Source organism: Tursiops truncatus, chromosome 13 (assembly GCF_011762595.2).
Source record: "Tursiops truncatus isolate mTurTru1 chromosome 13, mTurTru1.mat.Y, whole genome shotgun sequence".
Classification (NCBI taxonomy): Eukaryota; Metazoa; Chordata; class Mammalia; order Artiodactyla; family Delphinidae; genus Tursiops; species Tursiops truncatus.
In genome coordinates this window covers 16,234,563-16,255,866 of record NC_047046.1, presented here as the reverse complement: position 1 = coordinate 16,255,866, position 21,304 = coordinate 16,234,563, and the positions used below count along the sequence as shown (strand labels likewise).

Sequence of the window (21,304 nt, the reverse complement as noted above, 5' to 3'; positions counted from 1 at the left end):
CTCAGTTCTCAGCCTTCCTGTTGATTCTGTAAGATTTCAGATTTAATTCCAATATATTCTCTTTCTGCTTAAGTTAAGCAGAGCAAGTTTCAGTTGTCTGCAACCAGAAACCCTGCCTGGTAGAGCTTTCAATAAATATTTGTTGAATGAATGGAAGGCGGGGAGCCCTTCGTCTCAGTTGATAGGATCAGACTAGAGTCAGGATGCCTGACCATGCCCTCTTATTAAATATTACACATACTTTTACATCTTTCCAAGGGGAGATCCATCCATACAGGTCTTTCCCTCCCACAAGGGGACAGACATCACCTTCTGTACACTCCTCTGCTCTTCAAGGCCCAGGTCTAATCATCTTTAGACAACGAAGCTGAGCAAAGGCCCCAGGACTAAGGCTGAAGAGCAAGTTTCCCTGGAGGTACTCTGGACCCCCCCAAGCTGAGGCAACACAGTTGCCAGCTCCTGGGGTAGCAGCCACTGAGGAGCAAATCAGAGGACACCCAATAATGAAGAGGTATACAGGACAATTTGTTGTCGCTATGGGCAATGGATTTTGTACTCTCAGGTGCGTGGTAGGGAATGTACCTGGTGCTCTGTGCTTTCATGGCAGGGACAGCTCCAGTGAGCTGGGTGAGAAGCCTTAGGGAAGAACAGGCTGGGCAACTGCACAGGCCAGGGCATGCAGGTGCAATGAGCCTTGAGGCAGATGAGGCAACAGGTGAGAAGCCCAGCCTCACCGTATTCTTAGCAGGTTCCGCAGCCTGGTAGGCCAGAACTCAAGACCCAGAAAGCACCTGGCAGAAACAGCCAGCCCTCCTCAGACCAAATGAGCCCTGATGTGGCCTCAGGCCAGCTGTGGGACAGCCAGGTGTTCTGCCAGCTGAGTGAGTGACAGATAGAACTACATGCTAGGCAGGAAATGCCAACATTTAATGTGCTCCAGACAAAACTCCACAAGAACTTTTTGCTTTGGCCTGGAAAACCTGATCAAGGTAGAGACTGCCAGCTTAGGAGTAACAAAGGACTTATCCTCTCTGAGCTGCACATAAGTTCCATAAAAAGCAGGAATAAAAAGAACTATTCTGGGGTTCCCTGGTGGCGCAGTGGTTGAGTCCGCCTGCCGATGCAGGGGACACGGGTTCGTGCCCCGGTCCGGGAAGATCCCACATGCCACAGAGAGGCTAGGCCCGTAAGCCATGGCCGCTGAGCCTGCGCGTCCGGAGCCTGTGCTCCGCAAGGGGAGAGGCCACAACAGTCAGAGGCCCGCGTACTGCAAAAAAAAAAAAAAAAAAAAAGAACTATTCCCCACCATCAAGTTGTTGTGAGGATCAAACAAAATAAATAACATCAAGGGCCCCGCTCAGGGTGTTAAGTGCCTCCCCCTCCTCCCCCCATATAGACCTTCCCGCTGTCATGAGGACCCACTGGGTTTGTTTATCTGCTGACTTACGTTACAGCCACCCCTAAATCCACTTTTCCCCATTAAGGTGGGTGTCCTCGAGATTGAATAGCATCAAAGGAAACATCCTGAAGTCATATATCCAGGGCTGACAATCATTTGCATGCCTGCTCTAAGAAAGGTGCTGCACTAGACGCTTTAGGAGAAGACAAAAGTACGTCAGACCTTGAGCTTGTTCTTGCGGGGGGTCTAAGGCTGGACTGGGAGGATGAGATGGGAGTGAGCGTAACCATGACAAGGCAGGGCCAGGGGGCTCCCTGAGGAAGGGAAGCAAGAGAGTTTTGAGGAGGAAGTGAAACCTGATCAGGAACTTGAAGGATAGGGCTGGGCTGTATGTGCAGGTGATGGGGGAGAGTCTTCCAGGCAGAGAGAGCAGAAGAAAAGACCCAGATGTGGGAACACAAGGGCAGCCTGTGCCACGCCCATCTGTAGCCTACATTCAGTTCTGCTAAAGCTAAGGAGGTGAGATGGAAACAACAGGAATGGAGGCTGGATGGCTGGATGCAGCCAGACCGTGGTGCCAAGAGGGCTGGAGGCTTCCCATTACTCGATGATGGGAAGTCAATCTAGAATGTGCAAGCGGTGTCCCATGTTCAAGTTGTGCTTCAGAAAGATGGATCCATATCATATGGAAGGGTGACTGGGCTGGGGGAAGGCAATCAGCTGGGAAGTGAGGACCAAAGGCAGGGTGTGAAAGAATGAAGGTCTGAAATGGGACAGTGGCTAGGAGGATGGAGGAGAGAGAACCTGCTGAGATTTTAGAGGAGGGGTCACCGAGATCTCATCAGTAAGGGCCTCAACTGCTCCCAGCACACACTCCCCAGAGTTTTCATGTCCCTGCAGTAACTGGCATGTGCTTCAGTCAAGCATAAAGGAGCCAAGTGACCGGGTTGGGGACTGTGTTTCTTACTGTGCCTCCCACGACCTGGCTTATTGGCCTGGGAATTGGCAAGGAGCCAAGAATAACTACTTTTCATATTGCTCTGCAGGTCCTCCCTGGCTCCCGGCAGCAGCTCCAGACCCCACGGGCAGCGCTCACTGGAGAGCTGCAGGGATGGGGGAGAAAAGGCTGAATGGGTGGGCAGGGAGCTCTCCACCGCCATCACGAGGGCAGGAGGCAAGTCTTCAGGTCTGGCTATGGGTTTCTGCCTCGAACAAGTAATTATCAATTAAATTAAACCTGGGCTCTCTTTTATTTTAAAATTTGGTTAGGCCTCTGAGGGGTGGAGTACTGCAGGCACTTCACCTTCCAGGCCCCATACCTTTTACCTCTGGCCTAGTTTCCAGGAGAGAAAAGCAAGCAGTGGGAGTGGAGGCTGGATCATGGGCGAGGTCAGACCATGGTCTAGGATCCGTTTGCTGGAACCTCCATCACACGCCACCTTGTCTGGGCCCTGCTCCCCAAAGGGTACAAAATTGGCCTGACTCCCCTCATGATAGCGAGAGGCCCTGGAGTGCAGAGGCCTTGTCACATCCACCCAGCGCCTCTCAAGGTCTCGGGCAGCACAGGCTTGCGCTGAGCTAACTGCACTAGGCACCTCTGCCCGCCATGATGGCTGCCATTTCCACTGTCCTGGTAATTCAACCCGCATCCCATCCACTGCCCTGGGAGGTCAATGTTACTCCCAAGGGACGGCTTGGGTAAGAGGTTTGCAGCTTTGACTAAGGAAGAGATGACCCCTGGCAGAGGCCCAATTCTATATCCTATTTGGGACCAAGCGTAACCATCTGCTTGATGAGGTTTTTTGAAAGGGAATCCACAGGAATTGACCTAAACCAGTTATCAGTTGAACTTTTAAGGAAAATTCCCTGGTAGAGATGGTCTCCTAAATAGTTCCATAGCAGACTCTCAGCAACCTCCACCTTGCTAATGCTTCTGAACCCAATAATGCCCTCTTGGGTTTCCAGTTTTCTAATTCAGAGAAGCAACAAAGCGACTTTTATTAATCCAAAGAACTCTTATATCTGCTTTCTCTTGCACTTTATTCTTCGAGTTTGGAAGGTGTGACACTCCCCCACCCTGCCCCAGCCAAACGAACGACCACCTGAGGGTCTTAGGTTTTAGGCACAAGAATGTCTTTGGCTGCCCAACCCTACTTCCCAGGGGTTGGCCTGGAACAAAATACAGCTTTCAGGAGCATCTTCCTGTCCTCCTTATCTGGTCATTCACAAGAAGAAGAAAGCAGTAATGGCTGGGGGTGCAATATCTTCCAAGAGAATAATACTAGAAAGTCTAATGGGTACAACCAAAAAAAGGCAGGAGTTTATTTCTGTAAGTTCCTTTAAATTTAAGAAATACTGACTGAAGTGAAAGCCAGGCTTAAATTCCATCTCTCAGCAATCTCTTCCTGTAGCAGGAAGGGATGACTAGATTTGGACAAGGAAAGAAGGGGGTAGGATTTAAAATGGTACCTGTCTGGTGTCCCCCACAAGTGGGACAGAACCTCCACACGTGACCCCAGTCAAAGGGAAGAGCGTTTATTTATCTCCTAGGACAGATTTTAGAAGCTCCTTTTTGGGTGGGGCTGCTCCTAAGCCCTTTAAAACTTTTCAGATCAGAATATAGATGTCCTTCTCCAGTGTTCTTAAGAGATGAGATCATGATCAAACAGGAGAGGAACACTGAGAGCAGCAGTAAGTGCCTCTAAAGCTGAAAAACAGGCTGGCAGAGGTGACGGCACTTACAAAGGGAGAACAGGCCTGCAAAGATCAATTGTTCCTCGGTTTGCAAACTTCCCTGCTCAGAAGCTGCTGGAAAACCATCAATAAGCGTCCTGGGAGCTATGGCACTTTAAACTGTCAGAATCCACCCAATTATTTGGGCTCTGCAGAGGGCAGTGTGTCGCTGGAGGAAATGGAGGGTCAAGCTATTCTTATCCCTGACAATTTCACTTTGGCCTAAACCAGAGGACTGTCTTCTCCGTGGCCACGCAGCATGTGGGATCTTAGTTCCCTGACCAGGGATCGAACCCGGGCCCCCTGCAATGGGAGTGCGGAGTCTTAACCACTGGACCACCAGGGAAGTCCCAGGCTTCTTTTCTTGAAGACACCCAGTTCACCTCAACTTTAGGTCACCGCCCCTGAGATCTGTCAGAGGAGAGCTGCTTCTCAAAGAGACGTGGGAGAGGGAAACTCACAGGGGTCCTGAGGGAGCTGGGGACACGTGCACATCCTGCGCTGGGGTGAGGATGGGGGTGCTCACCTGACTGTGGAGCCGCTGCAGCTCTTCTAGGCTTTGCCTCAGTTTACCCCTCTCTCCCTCCATGAGTTCCCTTAGGGCTCTCGAATCCTCACTGGTCTGCCTTATCTGTTCTTCTAAGGAGTCATCATCAATTCTCCGGGAGCTCTGACAGCAAGAGAGAGAGAGCCGGCCAACCAGAGAGGTGGTGAGAGTGGAGGGGAGTGGAGAGATGGTTAGTGGGAGAGATGCAGAAGGGAGAGAGAAAGAGGAAAGGGGAGCAATGGGGAGGGGAGCAGAGAGATGGTTCGGTTTGGGGAAACACAAGATAGTGGGGGGATGAGGAGGAGAGGGAGAGAGAGGAGAAAAAGAGAGGCAGAGGAGGGAAGAAATAGAGGGTTAGAGGAGAGAGATTCTCTTGCTCAATTTCAACGTGCAAACAACAACTAGACATTTATTTTGTTTCAGGTTTCGGGGAAGGGAAATTGTGTGGAGCCAACAGCACACCTCACTCTGACAGCTCCCTTTCCCACACTGACCCGGCCTCCACACTACAGTACGTTCCACAAATCAACACAGCATGTTCAGGTAAGGACAACCACCCTTTCACCTTACTTCACCTCATATGGGTAGAGAGATGCAACCATTCTGTAGGAGGAGGAAACCTGAAGAAAAACAACAACCCGAGAGCTGGGGTGGTGAATGGAGAGTAAGTCTGGCAGAAATCTGACATGAAGCTGGAAGAAATGCCCGTGTGCCTGGGAAGCCTGTGGGAATGTTCCTCTCCTCCACAAGAGGAGCCACATCTGGAATTCTAAAAGGCCCTTGTTGTTGATCATCCCAACTTTCCGTGCTCACTTCTAGCCTTCGAGCAGAGAAGCTTCAGATCTTTTAAGTTTGCCTGTTCACAGCTAACTCCACCACCAGGACCAAGGGACTACAGAAAAGTAACTTGCAGCTTTTACCGGGATGCAAATTTCTACAGTCAAAGGCCTCCCAGGAAAGCCCTCACACTTGAGGTCCCCATGGCCTGCACGTAACCGCATGGAGGGAGGCCTCCTCTGCATCCTGTGCCTGCAGGGACTCTGGAGTCTTCCATCCCCAGCATCGGGCCCTCTGCCTGCTCCCCAGTGTTCAGTGCTCTCAGACGAGGGCTCAGAAGAAATTCTTGCAGACGTTATAAGGTTCCAGTTCTAGGGTTAACCTCACCCTCTGCATTTGGTTTCAACCTCCCACCAGCCAGGTTCTGTGGAGCAAGGAGCTCTCAGCTTGGCCTCTTACCGTGGGCTCCATGCCATCCACAATGCTCTGTATCAGTCTCTTGAGCTCGCTGAGAGCAGTGCGCAAGCTGCCTGCGGGTACATCCTTGGCAGACGACGTTTCTGAAGACTCGTCCATTGAGGAGTCCGTGGAGACGGCCGAGTCAGCGCTGTCATTTCCTCGAAGGTGTGAGCAGAGATAGCGAACCTGGCAGTAGGCTTCCCAGAGCTGCAGTCTCAGCTGCCCCACAAAGAATTATTCCTGATTATGGATTCTAGAGAAGACTGCCACCAGCCATCTTCTTCTAGTGTATGAATCCAAGATACTAGTTATAGGGAAAGTTTTTTTTTTTTTTTAATCACCTGTCCCAATAAATACTGATACTTATTCTGGGCCCAGTACACCTATACAGAGTCCCAATTCTTATTTTCCCTGTCCTCAAGCCCCTCCCATTTGCACGTAAAGCACACCTTTATACAGTCTGTTACTTTGGTGGAAGTCAGCGCATGATTGGGGGAATGAGTGGTTATGAGTAGAATGAAAAGAAGCTAATTGGATGGATCACGAATGTTCTAAAACCCTGTCAATACAAGAGGTATGCGGCTGATATTAGTCAACAAGCATTTCCTAAGAGGCACTGCTTCGTGACAGCTCCAGCCAGCAGGCCTAGGGGCTTGCACAAGTGCAGACCACGGGCCCCTGCCAGGCTGAAACTAAACAGCAGGCACGGGGTGACAGGGATGGCCGACGGGCTCTCAAAGGCCAGGGTCTGCCCCAGGATCCCTGGGCAACCTCACGTGCCACAGCGGTGGCGATGCCAGCACCTGCTCTCTCTCCTGCTCCAGCTCCTCGGCCTCCATGCTCTGCTCTATTTCAGACAGGAGGGACGTGCTGGTGGCTGCAGAGCTCTGCAGACTCCTCTCCTCAGTGAGCTCCTCCACCTTCACCTGCAGCTGTCGGTAGGAGAGCCGTACCTCCTGGAGCTCCAGCTGGCTCTGATGCAGCTTTCAGAGAGACAGCAAACGGTGGTGAGGCGGGCTGAACCCAAACAGAAAAACTGACCCTGAACCCAGTCATGCTTTTAGATCCTGCTACCAGTTTACAGAAAAATACAGAGGAGGGAAGAACTGGCTAGACTATGTTAAGGGGAGGCAGTCAGCAAAATCCAGATTTGGGAAATTCTATAGGACAAATAGCTCAGTTTCTTCAACAAATAAATTTCAAGAAAAAAAAAAGAAAGATAAAGGGGGAAACTATAGATTAAGAGACTTAAGAAACATATCAGCCAACTGCCACATGTGGGCATATTTTAATTTGTATCTTGATTCAAATGAAAAATGTGAAAAACAATGACATTTATAAGACAACTGAAAATTTGAACACTGACTAGATATTTGATGATATTAAAGGAAATATTGCTGAAGTTTCTAGGTATACTAGTCCTGTGGTTATATTTTTTTATGTTCTTATTTAGAGGTATTCTTTATTTACAGATGAAATTATAAAAATTCTGGGATTTACTTCAAAATGAGAGGGGAGCAAATGGATGTAATGAAGATAGGGCGGGACTGGCCAGGAATGGACGATTTGTAGAGCTGGACAATGGGTTACGTGGGATGTCACTGTCTTATTCTGTTTTTGAGTTCATCTGAAATTCTCCAGAATAAAATGTTCAACACGCAAACATACAGGCATACAAAGTAAGGCACCATTAGACTCTCACCAGAATGGCTAAAATAAATAATAGTAACAGAATAATAATATCAAGCTCTGATGAGGATGTAAAATAACTGGGACTCTCATTTCTGGTGGAAATGGAAGATGAACCACCACTGTGGAAAACTGTTCGGCAGTTTCTAATGAGTGAAATGCAGATCTGTCCTACTATTCTATGATCCAGCTGTTCTATCCTATGATCCAGCTGTTCCACTCTTAGGTGCAAACCCAGTAATAAATGACTGAAAATGCAGATGAAAGACAAACAGGATGTTCACAGCAGCATTATTCATAAAAGCCACAGATGGGAAACAATCTAAACACCAATAAAGATAGAATGGATATAGTCACACGCTGGAATACTACACAGCAGTGAAAAAAAGAACATACTGCTACTATATGCCACAACATGGATGAATTTCTTAGACATGATGTTCAGCAAAAACCAGACACAAAACAATATATAATGTATGATTCTATTTATAAAAAGTTCCAAAACTTCATTGAGATAAAAGAGATGAAAGTCAGAATAGAAGTTTGCTTTTGAGGAAGTGTTAGCGTATTGACTGGGAGGGGGCAGGAGGAAGACTTGTGGGTGCTGATAATGGGCTATGTCTTGATGTGGATGGTGTTCACACAGGTATATATAAAACTTCAATGGGCTATCCACTTATGATCTGTATGCTTTACTATATGCATGTTGTACTTTAATGAAAAAATTAAGAGGAAAAGGGTTGTTTGGAAAGGAGCTAGGGGTGGGATCTGGAATAACATCTGGGCAGTGATACCAAGAGTTCCCAAACCCATGGGAAAAGCAGTCTCTCCCTACTTTGTGTCATACCTCATGGTTTACAGATAAGGCCCTAGGCCTGGGAGGGGCCTTACATAGTATTAGAAGCTCAGAGGAGGAGAGCGACACCAGTGGTAGAGAGGGGACAGCAACGCAGGCATCACGACCTACGGGCCAGGGCTCCTTCCCTCTCTTTTGTTGCCACTACTTCACCCTTCTCTACATTCTCTGTGGCTCCTTCCCTGTGGAGTCCAAACAGGGCACTGCTACCTGGTGAGGTTGTTACTGCTGAATGTAAGGGGAGACCCTACTGTGGCTGCTAAATGCCACACTCTTACTAATATACTCCATCACTACACTTACTTTTAGCACAACAGACCCTAATTGCAGAATCAATCTGTTTGCTAACTGCTATGCACATGTCCATATACTACACGTGCACAGGAGCAATGTTTCCTACTCTTGTATTTGTGGACTGCCCACCCTCCTTTTAAAATATATTTTTGGGGGTGAGGATGGGAGAAGAACTTCTGGGGATTTAAATTTAATTATTTTATCCTTTTATAAAATGGCATTTCTGGGTCATCCCTGTTCATTAAAAAGAGTGAACACTGTATTGTCTTTTCCAGACTGTCATCCAGGTGGGCTTATGGCTCCTGTAGAGATGCAGAGACGTAGGGGCAGTGGGCAACTCAGAGCTCTGTGGTTCTCATGAATGGGGCAAGCTGCCTTGCAGAGCCCGCAGCCAATCATTTTGGTGCCCTGGGAGCCTCTCTTCTGCTGGTCCAGTATCAGAGAACATTTGCTAATGGCACCAGTGGTCTGGATGTGCCTTAACTAGGAAGAGTTTGGAGCCTGGCTGCTTGGAGAATGAAAAAGGAATTGGCAAGCCTGCTCTGCATGGTTCCAGTGGATCAGCAATACCTGCTGGTCCAGTGGGAACTCCTCCAGCCTTGGTTTTGAGGAAACTCAGAAAGAAGAAATTAGGCTTTGGTTTTTTTTTTTAAGATATGCCTAGGAAGCATTTGGCACAATTACAAACGGCATTTACTAAATTGACAAAATGCTTTGCAATTATTTTCTAGACAACTCCACATACATCTCAGCAGGAGACGTTCAGCACAGACAAGTACAAGTTCTTAGTCACTGGACAACATTAGTTCAATTACTCATGCACACTCAAAGGTGCTTAATTAATTATAACAGCAAAAGAACAAAGACCAGGACAGGTCTGCCCTCTCTGGTCAATAATTGATCCAAACTCAGAAAAACCAAACCAAAGCAAGGAAGAGTCTATTAAATATAAGAACCCTCTAACATAAGAAATATCACCCTTTATAAAACAAAGATGAAACCAAATGTATTTATATGTATGAACAAGGAAGACACCAAATGTCTTGTGATTGGAGAGTATACTAAGTTCAATACTCATGCCCTTAAAGCTGGCAGAAGTGGGGGCACTCTCTCCGTTTTACGTTGCAGGAACTGAGATGGTGTGATGCTAAGTGATTTCCCTAATGGTACACACCCAGACTCAGGGCGAGGTCTAGACTCCAGTTCATTTGCTTCCTGGGTCCCTACAGTAAGCAGGGCCTGTATTCTCTGCTGATGAAAGCCACCCACTGAGTGGGACAAGGCCCCTGCACACATTTATAAGATGCTCAGCTTGGTATGAAATAGGGCAGTTAAGTTGCCCTCAGAGGGACAAATCCTTTACTGGGTATTAAGAGTTCAGCAAAATGCCTGATTTTTAAATTTACTGGGTGCTCAATAAGTAATAATTTTTATCCCTGCTCAGCCTGAAAAAAAAAAATCAGAGTTGGATTTGATCAGTGGTTTAAAAATCTGTGTTTGACAGTAGAACCCCAGTTACACAGTAAACCAGATTAAAGGGGGCTACTATGCCTGTGGCAGCCCTGTTGCCCTGCCTGCTCAGCCTTCTTCTCATCCCTTGTCTGAGGAAAAGGATTAAAATCATGGGATTGGATACATTCCAAGGCCACTAGCTCTACATTTTACAAGTCTGATTTAGGACCATTCACCTACTCCCTGAGTGAGCTGAAATTTTTATTTCTGTATCAGTACAGGCCATTTCATCCATAGAACTAATTAGCAACACCTTAAGGAGATTTTTATAGGAATAAAAGGAAAAAAATTACAAATAGTTCGGAAAGATGAGACTTCAGCCCATAAATGCAGATTTTCCAAATCAAGGTGGGAACTCCCTGACTTGATGTAGGCCCTGCACTAACTCTTACTCTTGAAGAAGCCCAATTGGAAGACAGCGAGTGTGCAGATGGTGAGGATGTGAACATGGTGTGACTGGGGACTCTGGCTGCTAGAGAACATACAGCCCACTGTGCCAGCCAGGCACCACATGGTCCACACTGGTCCTGGCTCTTCCCCATCTCCAGGTCTCCCATTCTTGATATGAAATAAGGACTTCTCATTTGTGAATTCATGCTGAACTAGAAGTTTGTTTTAGGCAGGGCCATTTTCCCATTTTTCTGTACTTCTTTTCCTTCTCCTCTCCATACTCTACCTCAGCAACCCTCAGGAGAGTGCCTGATGGGGTAATAAATGCTGAAACACTGACTTCCAGAGGCAAGTGACACACTGGAAGCTATCATTGAGCACCAGGTAAAGCAGGTAGGAGGGTCCTCTTCTGGATTCTACCAAGGACTTACTGCACTTCTTAGGATAAAGGATTCATCTTTCTAAGCCTCAGTTTTAGAATATATGCAAAACCACTCTGTTCTCTGTAAAGCGGCATACAGATGTTCATGCTATTATCGTCGTCAACCTTAAAATATGAACAAACTCCTTCCCATTTTGAAAACTGCTGTGAGGCTTTAGTCAGCATCATTTTCTGTTCAACATTTACTGAGGCCCCACTCATACAAAGTTCTGAGCTGAAGGTATAAAAGCATGGAGAGAGAAAAACTGTTAATTTGCCCTAAAAGAGGTTAATTACTCAGATGGTCATTTAACTGATGGTGTCAAGTGACCTTAGCCTAAGAGGTCTCCCCAACCGAGGGCTTTCCTCAACAGCCAACTGCTGAGCCCAGTGGGGCCTTCTGAGGCCTGGTCTTTGGGTGGGGACACACCTGGCACTTGAGTATACTTGGCTGACCACTTCCACACGAATGGCACCATTGCAATCTACTCCGCTCCCTGGCACACTCAGAGGACGCTCAAGGGGAAGCAGCGCATTCTTAGCCACTGGCCCCAGTGGTCCTAGGCTAGCACAGCAAAGCTTTCTCGGCAGCAGATGCTACACTCTATTTCTGGGGAGGCTGAGTGATTATCGTTTTGTTTAGGGGGTTGTTTCCTGTCAAGTGTGAGCTTTGGGATTCAGCTGAGGCCTGGTGGCAGTTCCCAAATAAGTACAAATATAGCCATGAAGCAATTTCCTTTAGGAAGAAAGAAGAGGCTAATTAGGCTCATAGAGGGGTCAGCCTGTGCCTTTGTTAACAACTGGCAGAATCAGGATATAAATCTTGCTGTGTTCAGTGGGCAGCTTCTTGGTTTCTGTTCAGTGCCAGCCAACTAAATGCATCAGCCTGGGGAAGCAGCAGCAGAGAGCACTGTGAGCCAAGCACAGAGTCACAGGATCCCTCTGAAATCTCCGGCAGGTTTCACAAACCCCAGGAGGCAGGACAGCACTCCTGGTGTTCTAGTCATGTTAACAGCCCAGAAAGAACTCAGTGAAACTGCTCCTGGGGCCAGTGGCTCAGAACAAATTGGAAGGATGACCTGTGGTAGCAATGCGCTTGTTCTCGGCAGAGAGAGACCAGCCCAGTTAGCAGAGCCTGAGGAGAACCATAACCGGGCCCAAGGAGAGACCTCTCAGCTTTACCCACTCCTGACCCCGGTGGTGGCACTGGCCTCCCAGCCTTTCCCTTTGGCTGGGCAGCTAAGCACTCCTTTGATCTGACCCTGGTCCTACATGACTGCTTCTCTGCCCCAGTACCTGGAGGTCTTTGTCATGGCCCTGCCTCTCCAGGATCAGCACCCGGTCCTGTAGCTCCTCCACAGTCCCTTGGAGCAGGTCATTCTCCTCTAAGGTGGCACTGAGACGGTGCTCCAGCTCCCGTTTCCGATCCGACAGCATCTTGATCTGAAAGGGTGGAGAGCCACAAGGGTGGTGTGGAGTTACACCCGGGCTGATGAGTAGGGAGGGAGGGACCAGCCCCGGAACATGAAGGCAGGTGTCTCTCCAAGTGCTCTGCGCAGGGGCCTGGTGCCTCTACCTCTGAAGGAACAGCTGTGAACTCTTAAGCTGAGGAGAAAACCCCTCCCCTTTGGAAACCTGTCTGGGAAGGGGTAGGAGTTGAACTTTGGGGAAGCTGGAATGTGGGGTGCCAGGCAGAGGCAAGGAAGGTTAGTGCTCTCTGGAAATTCCACAGATAAGACAGAGGAGGGCCCCACCTTGCTGCCTATAACTTTTTTTTGGCCCTGCCGCACGGCATGTGGGATCTTAGTTCCCTGATCAGGGATCAAACCCGTGCCCCCTGCAGTGGAAGCGCGGAGTCTTAACCGCCGGACCACCAGGGAAGTCCCCTGCCTACAACTTTACTTCAACCCCACAGTTTATGGGGCAGTGGAACCTAATCTGTGGGACCATTCTTCTTTCTCAAGTCCTGAGCACAAGAAAATGCCCAAGACAGTCTCTGGAGCTGCTGTATTCTCATATTCTATGTCTCTCCTTTGTCCTTCCCCCACTGCTGGCAGGTCTGGCTCTTGAGTCATGGTCCAGACCCCGGGTTAATGGGGGAGCCAGAAGGATACAGAAAACAGAGCAGTGCCTGCATCAGCCCGTGTCCTGGGAAGGAACATGACATGCACACAAGTAAATAACTGATTTTACTTAAAGTATCTTTTGCTTGAGCAAGAAGTTTGTGAATAGAAGCAATTTTTCTCTTTTTATTAAACAGGTTGATATGTTTGTACACTGAGTATCTAGCTAGTCTCAAGAAAGATACAGACCTTCTTTTAGAAAGGCCTGTCTTGTCTCTTCCATTTCAGTGAGAAAGCAGAGGAAAAGAGGAAAGAGATGCTGGGTAAGAAGCCGCCCAGCACTCCCCAAGGCCAGCGATGCTTCAGCCCAAGAACACTGCCCTGCTCAGGGGCTATGTGAAGCCTTCCCAAATCCCTTCAATTGCTAGTGGCCTTGGGAACTTTCGGAGTCCTGCAGGTCCCCCAGCTCCTCCCATTTATCAGTTTTCTGCTAGAATGATCTCTCAACCAGTTTCTTGTGAATAGTCTCCTGTTGTGTTTAAGATGTTCTCCACACTCTCTAGTCTAGCATGACAACAATTCACTAAAAGGACCAACCTCAGACTGTTTCCAGGGGAGATTTGGAAATGAATGTCTAACTTGTCCCAAGTCCTCTGAAATCTTTACCTTCCCCCTGCTTTTTGGCTGTTCTCACTCTCTGAATTCTGTTCATAGGGCACAGATCTTCCCTGGCCACCCACCTATCAGATAGGATGCTGTCCTGGGGAAATGAAGTATGTGGCCTTTGTCCAGAGGGATCAGGTATCTGGCCAAACAAAGAAACACTGTCTCTCAAGTGTGCACCTGGGTAAGGGACCGAAAGGAGCAGGCCCTTTTGTGAATGGGTCCACTATTCCCCACACTGAAGCAGCGTTACCCACATGAAGGGAATTCTTACTCTAGTTGGTTTTCATTTAAATACCCTCTGACCTTTACATTTTCCTTCCCATGGATCACCTTTGTTTCCCAAGTTCCACTTAGTGAAGTCATGAGGTAAATATGGTTCTGATACACAGCCCCACCCCTTAAAAAAACTTAGCAGTTCAGCTCTATGTGAAGTAACTTATTTGAAATAAACAATTTCATAGCTTGGCTTTTAAAAGTAGCAGTGTTATTGGATGAAGCAAGGAATTGGCATTAGGCAGCCAACTCCCTCACCCCATCCTACACACCCTGAAACCTGGGACCAAATCTGGACATAAATATTCCTGGGAAAGACCCTGTGTCATGAGGGTCTAGAAACAGTGAATTGGGGGCGGTGGGGAAAGGAAAACAGGCAACTCGATGGAGTCAGACTTCGGCAGAGGTGGTTGAACAGCACATCATGCACACAGACCGTCACAGACAGGCATGCCAAACCCACCAGCACAAACTACTTACTTCAAGAACCTGCTGCTCAATACCAGTAGGAATTCCAAGGGAAGGGAAGAAGGAAGGGAGAGCCAGGAGAAAAGAGAAGATATGGACAGACTTTAGGAAAAACATCTTCATGTCATTTATGAAGCAGGAGAGCAGCCGTCTGGGCCTCTTGGGCCTGACCACGCTGGCTGGTTCCTTCAGGGGTGCACGATCATGTGGCGCTAGACCGTCCCTCAAAGTGTGACTCAGCCAAAGGGCTACTGTTCGGACACTTGGCTGAGGGGTCCTGGGAGCAGATTAGGTGGAAGCCTCCTCAGGAGACAGCCCCCATTTGGACTGGTGATAGGACTCCTCCCCTCTCCTCCCCACAACTGGATTCTCAAAATATTGTCCCCTGAGTGCTACATTTTTTCCCCCTCTGGCCCTCTCAGGCCATAGACCCTGCCTGCCCTCTCATATACTTTCAATAACATTACTTTCTTCCAAACACCACACACAGTGCTTTCCACGTATTAACTCATCAGATCCTCACAACAACCCCATGAAGTAGACACTTCTATTACTCTCAGTTTATAAGTGAGAATAATAGGCCCTATTAAGATGGACTGAACTGGACCCAAATGGAATGGGGGAAGGGAGGATTCCCTTTCCAATCTTCTATTTAGGATTGGCATGGATGTTCTTTGAGGGATCAACATATTCAGTAAAAAGTAGGGCATTCGTAATTTCAGCACACTCAGCAGTAACTCTGAGCAACCTTATTTTTCTAGACAACAGGCTACCTGGAGGAACATGGTCAAGTGTTCCCCATTTAGTTTCTCACAGATATGTCTCCCTAGAGATTTTAGATAGAGCAGGTTTTTGTTCAGAGGGCTCCTTGTCTAAAAGACCTGGCACGGCACCTCCAATGAGAAAAGCACTTCCATCCAAGCACTGCTGCACGGGGAGGCTCACCTCGGCCTGAAGGCTTTCGAGTCGGATGATGTGCTGGTTGGTTGATGAGTTTTTCTCCCGAAAGTCTTCTCTGAGGGCATGGACTTGCATAGATAGCTGTCTCTCAACTTCTGATGCCTGTAAGCAGAAGAGACCATAGAGCTGATTTAGAGGTTGTACAAAAGAGGACTGATTTACCTTTCATTTCTCAAGCATCTCTTTGCAACTCTATTCTACAAGTACACGATGAGAAACTGGTCTCCCATCCCTGGTCCCTTTGTTCCCTCACACCCAAACAAGACTAACCCCTATCCCTACCTCCACCATGAATGACTCTGTCTAGGTCTAAGACCACTTTGCTGATCAGAGGAAACAGGCCTAGAAAACTGTAAGTTCTCAAATGTTAGTTATCATCATTATGATTCTGCACACAGCAGAAGCTCAGCAAACATCTAAACTGAGAGACATTCTCAGTATTTTACATGGAAGAATAAGACCAATATACCTAATACCTTAGAAATTCCTTTATTTCTCCCATGCATTTCCTTAGTGGGGCCCAGGCAAATCATCTCTGTCTGTATTTCTTACTTCCAGTCAACATGGGTACTATTTAAAATACCCTGTCATGTCTGTTAAGATCTTTTCTGTTCATTCCTCAAGGAACTTTCGATTCTCTGGGGAGTGCTGGCTGAGGTGCTCGTCTCCCACCCTAATCCATTTATTCTCTAATGCTGAAACACAGCAAACACCAAATACCATTTGGTGCGTCAGCACCTTCTCTTGAATATGCAGGAGAGTACTTTGAAAGAATGCACCCTTGGAAAGATATGAACTCAGTCATCCTCCGGAGGGCCCAGCCAAGCCCCCACTGAGGAAAGCCCTGAACCCTGCCCTGTGGAGGAGAGCCACAGGACAGGTTAAGTAACTGCCTCAGTGCTTTTCTGAGGCCAAATAGGGTCAGTAAGCTTTATGCATTCTCAGGAAAGATCACGGTGTGCAGAAATGGTTGGGAAAGGCTTTCAGAGGAGGTGGGATGGTAATAATGTTGAAATGGTAGGCTAGCTGTTCAATGAGGCTCTTACAGTAATGGTTATAGGTTCAACAGTTCCTTTTATCTTCAAGTGCTGTATAACCAATTGTCCATCTTTTTTTGGTTCCATAGATTCAACAAACGTGCCCCCTGCCCCAGACTACAGCGCCACAAGAATCAACCTATACTGCTGATTTTTAAACAATTACAAAACATACAACAAAAGAAAATTAAACCATCTCTTTTTCTTCCTTATTCTAAATTTAATTTTAGACACTACCAGCTTGTTTCTTAATCACTTAGAAACACATTAGTCATCCTTGCCTAAAAATAAAATTAGTATTATTTACTGAGTACTTCACTATGTGCAAGAACTGTGCTAAATGCTTTACCTCAATTGTCACAACCAAAGTAGGGCCTGTCACCCTCAATTCACTTCCAAGGCAACAGGCTCAGGGAAGTGAGGGAACTTGCCCCACATTTTAGTGAATGACAGCATCAGAATGGTAAACTTTGGGCTGTCTTACTCCGAAATTAGGACTGCAATACTGCCTTTTTACACAGTATCTTGAAATAGTTTTTCCTATTTCTATCACTCACTATTGAAACTAACTTCATGAGTCCAATTTAGAAAGGCTTGTTTTCTTTCTTTTCTTCTTCTTCTCTTTTTTTTAATACTAAGCAATTTTATTTGACTCTTGAAATTTCTTCAAATAGAATTTAGGGCCCATAAGGAAAATTTCCTCTTATAAATGCTGCAGTTCGATTGCCTATACTGAATTCAGTTGACTATCAGGGTTTCAAATATGTTCAGATTACAAAGCACTGGGTAATTCAGGCAGCTGACCTCATTCTGAGCATCACTGCCTTGACATGAATCATGAGACAACCACAGAGATGCACTGAGGGCTACAAATCTAGCCCAGGTGGTATCAGAAATGCTCCTGTAGACAGTCTCCTCTCAAAGTGATCTTCCTAGAAATAAAATTTGTCTCTTCCCTCCAGGAAGCATGACACCAAAGTCTCAGCTCCTAACCACTATGTTACAATGTTTCCTTTAATTGTCTGACTCCTCAGATGTGCCCAAGGATATACTGTTCACAAAGACTTCTAACCTACAGCTCTCATATGAATCTCCAACAGCCCTAAGAAGCAGGAATTGATGGCCTCATTTTGCAGACAAGGAGGTGGAGGCTGAGAGGAGTGGCACTGCCCTGGTCTTCAGCCTCCCGGTTCTGTGCTCTCCCACCACACCATGGCCACCTCCAGTCAGGTGGCCAGTCATTTGTCTGTGATGGTGATGGAGGGGAACGGATCAATCAGACATATAAGTACCATCTGTAAGGAGCTAATGCACCTTCCAAAGTATATTATTTTCTTCTTTTTCAGAGATGGAAACTGGCTCAGATACTTAGACCTGACTACCAGAATGAATATTAGCTATTTCTGCACATAAATTAAATAATAATCTCTGAAGTTTGACATAACTCTAATGTTCTAAATGCTTTCTGAACAAAGTATCAGAAAGGTTACAAAGCCAATTTTAGTTCCATAGTGGATTTCAGAGCTTCTTTGAAGTTCTTCAAGTAGGAGAGTAAGCCAGAATAACAGTGGTCTTTCTGAAGAGATCTGCCCTGCTCCTGAGAGGAGGGATATATGATGAAAGGAAAAACAAGTTAAGGGTCAGATGGTCAGGGTTAAGAGTTCCTGTCCTACCATAGATATGGGTATGAGTTATATGAGTCATTTAACCTCTTGGAGTCTCACTTTCCCAATTTATAGACATATTCGTCCTTTACACTGTAACACAAAAAAGGCAGGTTTGAAGGTATGCCCATTTCCCTATTTGTAATTCAGGGCTTTGTGGGATTGAGTCTAATCACTGAAGTGTAGGGAAATAAAGGAAGGAAAGAAATATCGCACTGCTACAAGTTTAGGGCAACTAGGATCAGTTGTTTGCTTTTTAAAAAAACTCAAGTACTGAGAACACCATGTGTATATTATAAGGAGCTGTCATACGCATAAGTCCACTGAGAACAGCCTGTTTGGTGACTTGGCCAACATCATGAAGGTCAAGCTAAAAAATACAGGGAAATACAGAAATATTCGGCAGCCATACCTTTCAGTTCTGTTCTCCTGGTGGCCTTGCAAAGATAAGCTATTTAATATCCAGGAGCCATACCTCTCTTGGAGATAAAAAACTTTCTCCTTCTAGGTTTAGGGCAGCTAGTCATGGCCCTGGGACCTTTTTTGGTGGTCGTGGGGTTATATTAGGATAATTCATTTTGAAAGCAGAAAATGACAGGCATGGGACTTACAGTTTACTTCTCAAAATGATGAGTTTTGACTACTGTACCTGATTAAGCAGCCAGTAACAGCTGTGGCAAAACTGTGGCAGAGAATGACATCTATAATCATAGGTGAATATAAGAAAAGATGGTATGCTTTTAGCTCAGATATTCTTTTATTCTTAAACTCTTAAATTTTTTTAATAATAAGAGTAACAGGTGACTTCCCTGGTGGTCCAGTGGCTAAGACTCCACGCTGCCAGTGCAGGGGGCCTGGGTTCGATCCCTGGTCGGGGAACTAGATCCCACATGCATGCCACAACTAAAGAGTTTGCATGCCGCAACTAAGAGCCCAGTCCACAACTAAGAAGAAGTCCACATGCTGCAACTAAGACGCGGCGCAGCCTAAATAAATAAATATTAGAAAAAAAAAAAGAGCAACAAATGTTTAGAGAAAAAAAATTAAGACGAACTGAAGGATTGAAATGAAAGTTTAAGTCCCCACTTATTCCTAATTAGTAGTACCACTCTCCAGTGATATATCTAATATCATCCATATTAGAGATACTTCTTGTGAGTCTTTGTAGAAATTTTCTATTCATATCTATCTATCTATCTAAAACATTACTAAAATTTTGGCTTTAAAAATACATATAGTGTTTTAACATCTTTCTATGTCAATATGTAAATCTACCTTATTCTTTTTAACAGTTGTCTGGCATTTAGTTATATGAATATACCATAATTTATTTAACTAGTCCTTGCTTATGAGCATTTATAGAGTATTTCAATTCTTTGCTATTATAAACAGTGCTTTCAAAAAATATCCTTGCTAATCAATCTTTGTACTTGTAGGAGAATACCCTATAAGTGAATAAATTCCTATAAGTGGAATTACTAGATAAAAGGAATGCATATTCATTTTTATAGGAACTGCCAAACTGTCCTCCAAAAATGTTGGATCAATTTACTGTACCCCTACTGACAGAGTGCAAATATGCCTGCTTCCTAATACCTTGCCACCACTGGGTATTATGAAATGTTTTAATCTTTAGATACTTATTTCCAATGTTCTCAAAAACATCTCTTTTACTTTCATTGCATAAAGATTGAATAAAGAAAAAAAGACATTCAAGAAATAACTCTAGTTCTGTTAAAGAATGCTGAAAAGTTTAACACATACATTTCTTGAACTATCTGAAATGAACTACTTTTATAATCTGAGTGCTCAGGTAATTATTTATTATTTAATTAATCCTCAAATTGGCAAAAAAAACCTGACAGTGTGTTCCTTCTGCCCGATATGCTTGATTTGGTCAAGTACCATCTAGGCCAGTATTACTTTCTCTCCACTGAGCAGAGCTGTTCCATGATTACTTTTCCAATTGACATGATTAGCAATATAAGAATATTTCACTAAACTGTAACATTTTAAATTTGTTTAAACTGGCCAAAGTAGAACTGTTAACTATATACTTTTTTAAACTTTTTTTTTAATTTTAATTTTTGGCTGCTTTGGGTCTTCATTGCTGTGTGTGGGCTTTCTCCAGTTGCAGCAAGCGGGGGCTACTCTTTGTTGTGGTGCGCGGGCTTCTCATTGCGTTGGCTTCTCTTGCTACAGAGCACGGGCTCTAGGTGCGTGGGCTTCAGTAGTTGCAGCATGTGGGCTCATTAGTTGCAGCACACGGGCTCAGTAGATGCGGGAGCACGTGGGCTTCAGTAGTTGTGGTGCATAAGCTTATTTGCTACGTGGCATGTGGGATCTTCCCGGAGCAGGGATCGAACCTGTGTCCCCTGCATTGGCAGGCAGATTCTTAACCACTGCGCCACCAGAGGAGTACCAATTATATACTTTCTTGTTAAATGGAGGCAAGGAAGTTGCATTAGTTACACATGAGCATCCATTTAACTTATTTGTGAAAAGAAAAAAAATGAGCCAATTAACTTAGAAATTATAGTAGGAGAGATCTACCATTTTATTTTTATTTTTTAATTGAAGTATGATTGATTTACAGTATGTGTTATTCAGTTGTATAGCAAAGAGATTCAGTTATACACACACACACACACACACACACACACACACACACACGCTTTTTCAGATTCTTTTCCACTACAGGTTATTACAAGATATTGAATATAGTTTCCTGTGCTATGCAGTAAGTCCTTGTTTATTTTATATATAATAGAGATTATATATAATAGAGATTAATATAATCTATTAATCCCATAAGTTTGTTTTCTATGTCTGTGAATTTGTTTCTATTTTTGTAAATAAGTTCATTTGTATTATTTCTTTAGATTGCACATATAAGTGATATCATATAGTATTTGTTTTCCTCTGACTTCACTTAGTAAGATAATCTCTAGGTCCATCCATGTTGCTGCAAATGACAATATTCCATTCATTTTTATGGTTGAGTAATATTCCATTTATGTGTGTGTGTGTGTGTGTGTGTGTGTGTGTGTGTTTGTGTATTGCACACCTTCTTTATCCATTCAGCTGTTGATGGAC

General features: G+C 45.4%; 1 protein-coding gene across 5 annotated transcripts in view; it reads right to left on the bottom strand.

Annotated features, from left to right (window-relative positions):
- BICDL1 (BICD family like cargo adaptor 1) overlaps nucleotides 1-21,304 on the bottom strand; it is a 95,100-nt gene that overhangs the window by 11,441 nt on the left and 62,355 nt on the right. For 3 of the 5 annotated variants that reach the window (XM_073790176.1, XM_033837023.2, XM_033837026.2), the window contains 5 exons: nucleotides 15,493-15,609; nucleotides 12,374-12,520; nucleotides 6,719-6,898; nucleotides 5,916-6,134; nucleotides 4,659-4,802 (listed from right to left, as the gene is read on the bottom strand). In XM_073790176.1, coding sequence (XP_073646277.1) covers nucleotides 4,659-4,802; nucleotides 5,916-6,134; nucleotides 6,719-6,898; nucleotides 12,374-12,520; nucleotides 15,493-15,609 — 807 coding nt within the window. The remainder of the gene's footprint in view (nucleotides 1-4,658; nucleotides 4,803-5,915; nucleotides 6,135-6,718; nucleotides 6,899-12,373; nucleotides 12,521-15,492; nucleotides 15,610-21,304) is intronic. The other 2 variants (XM_033837024.2, XM_033837025.2) reach the window with 1 other exon arrangement.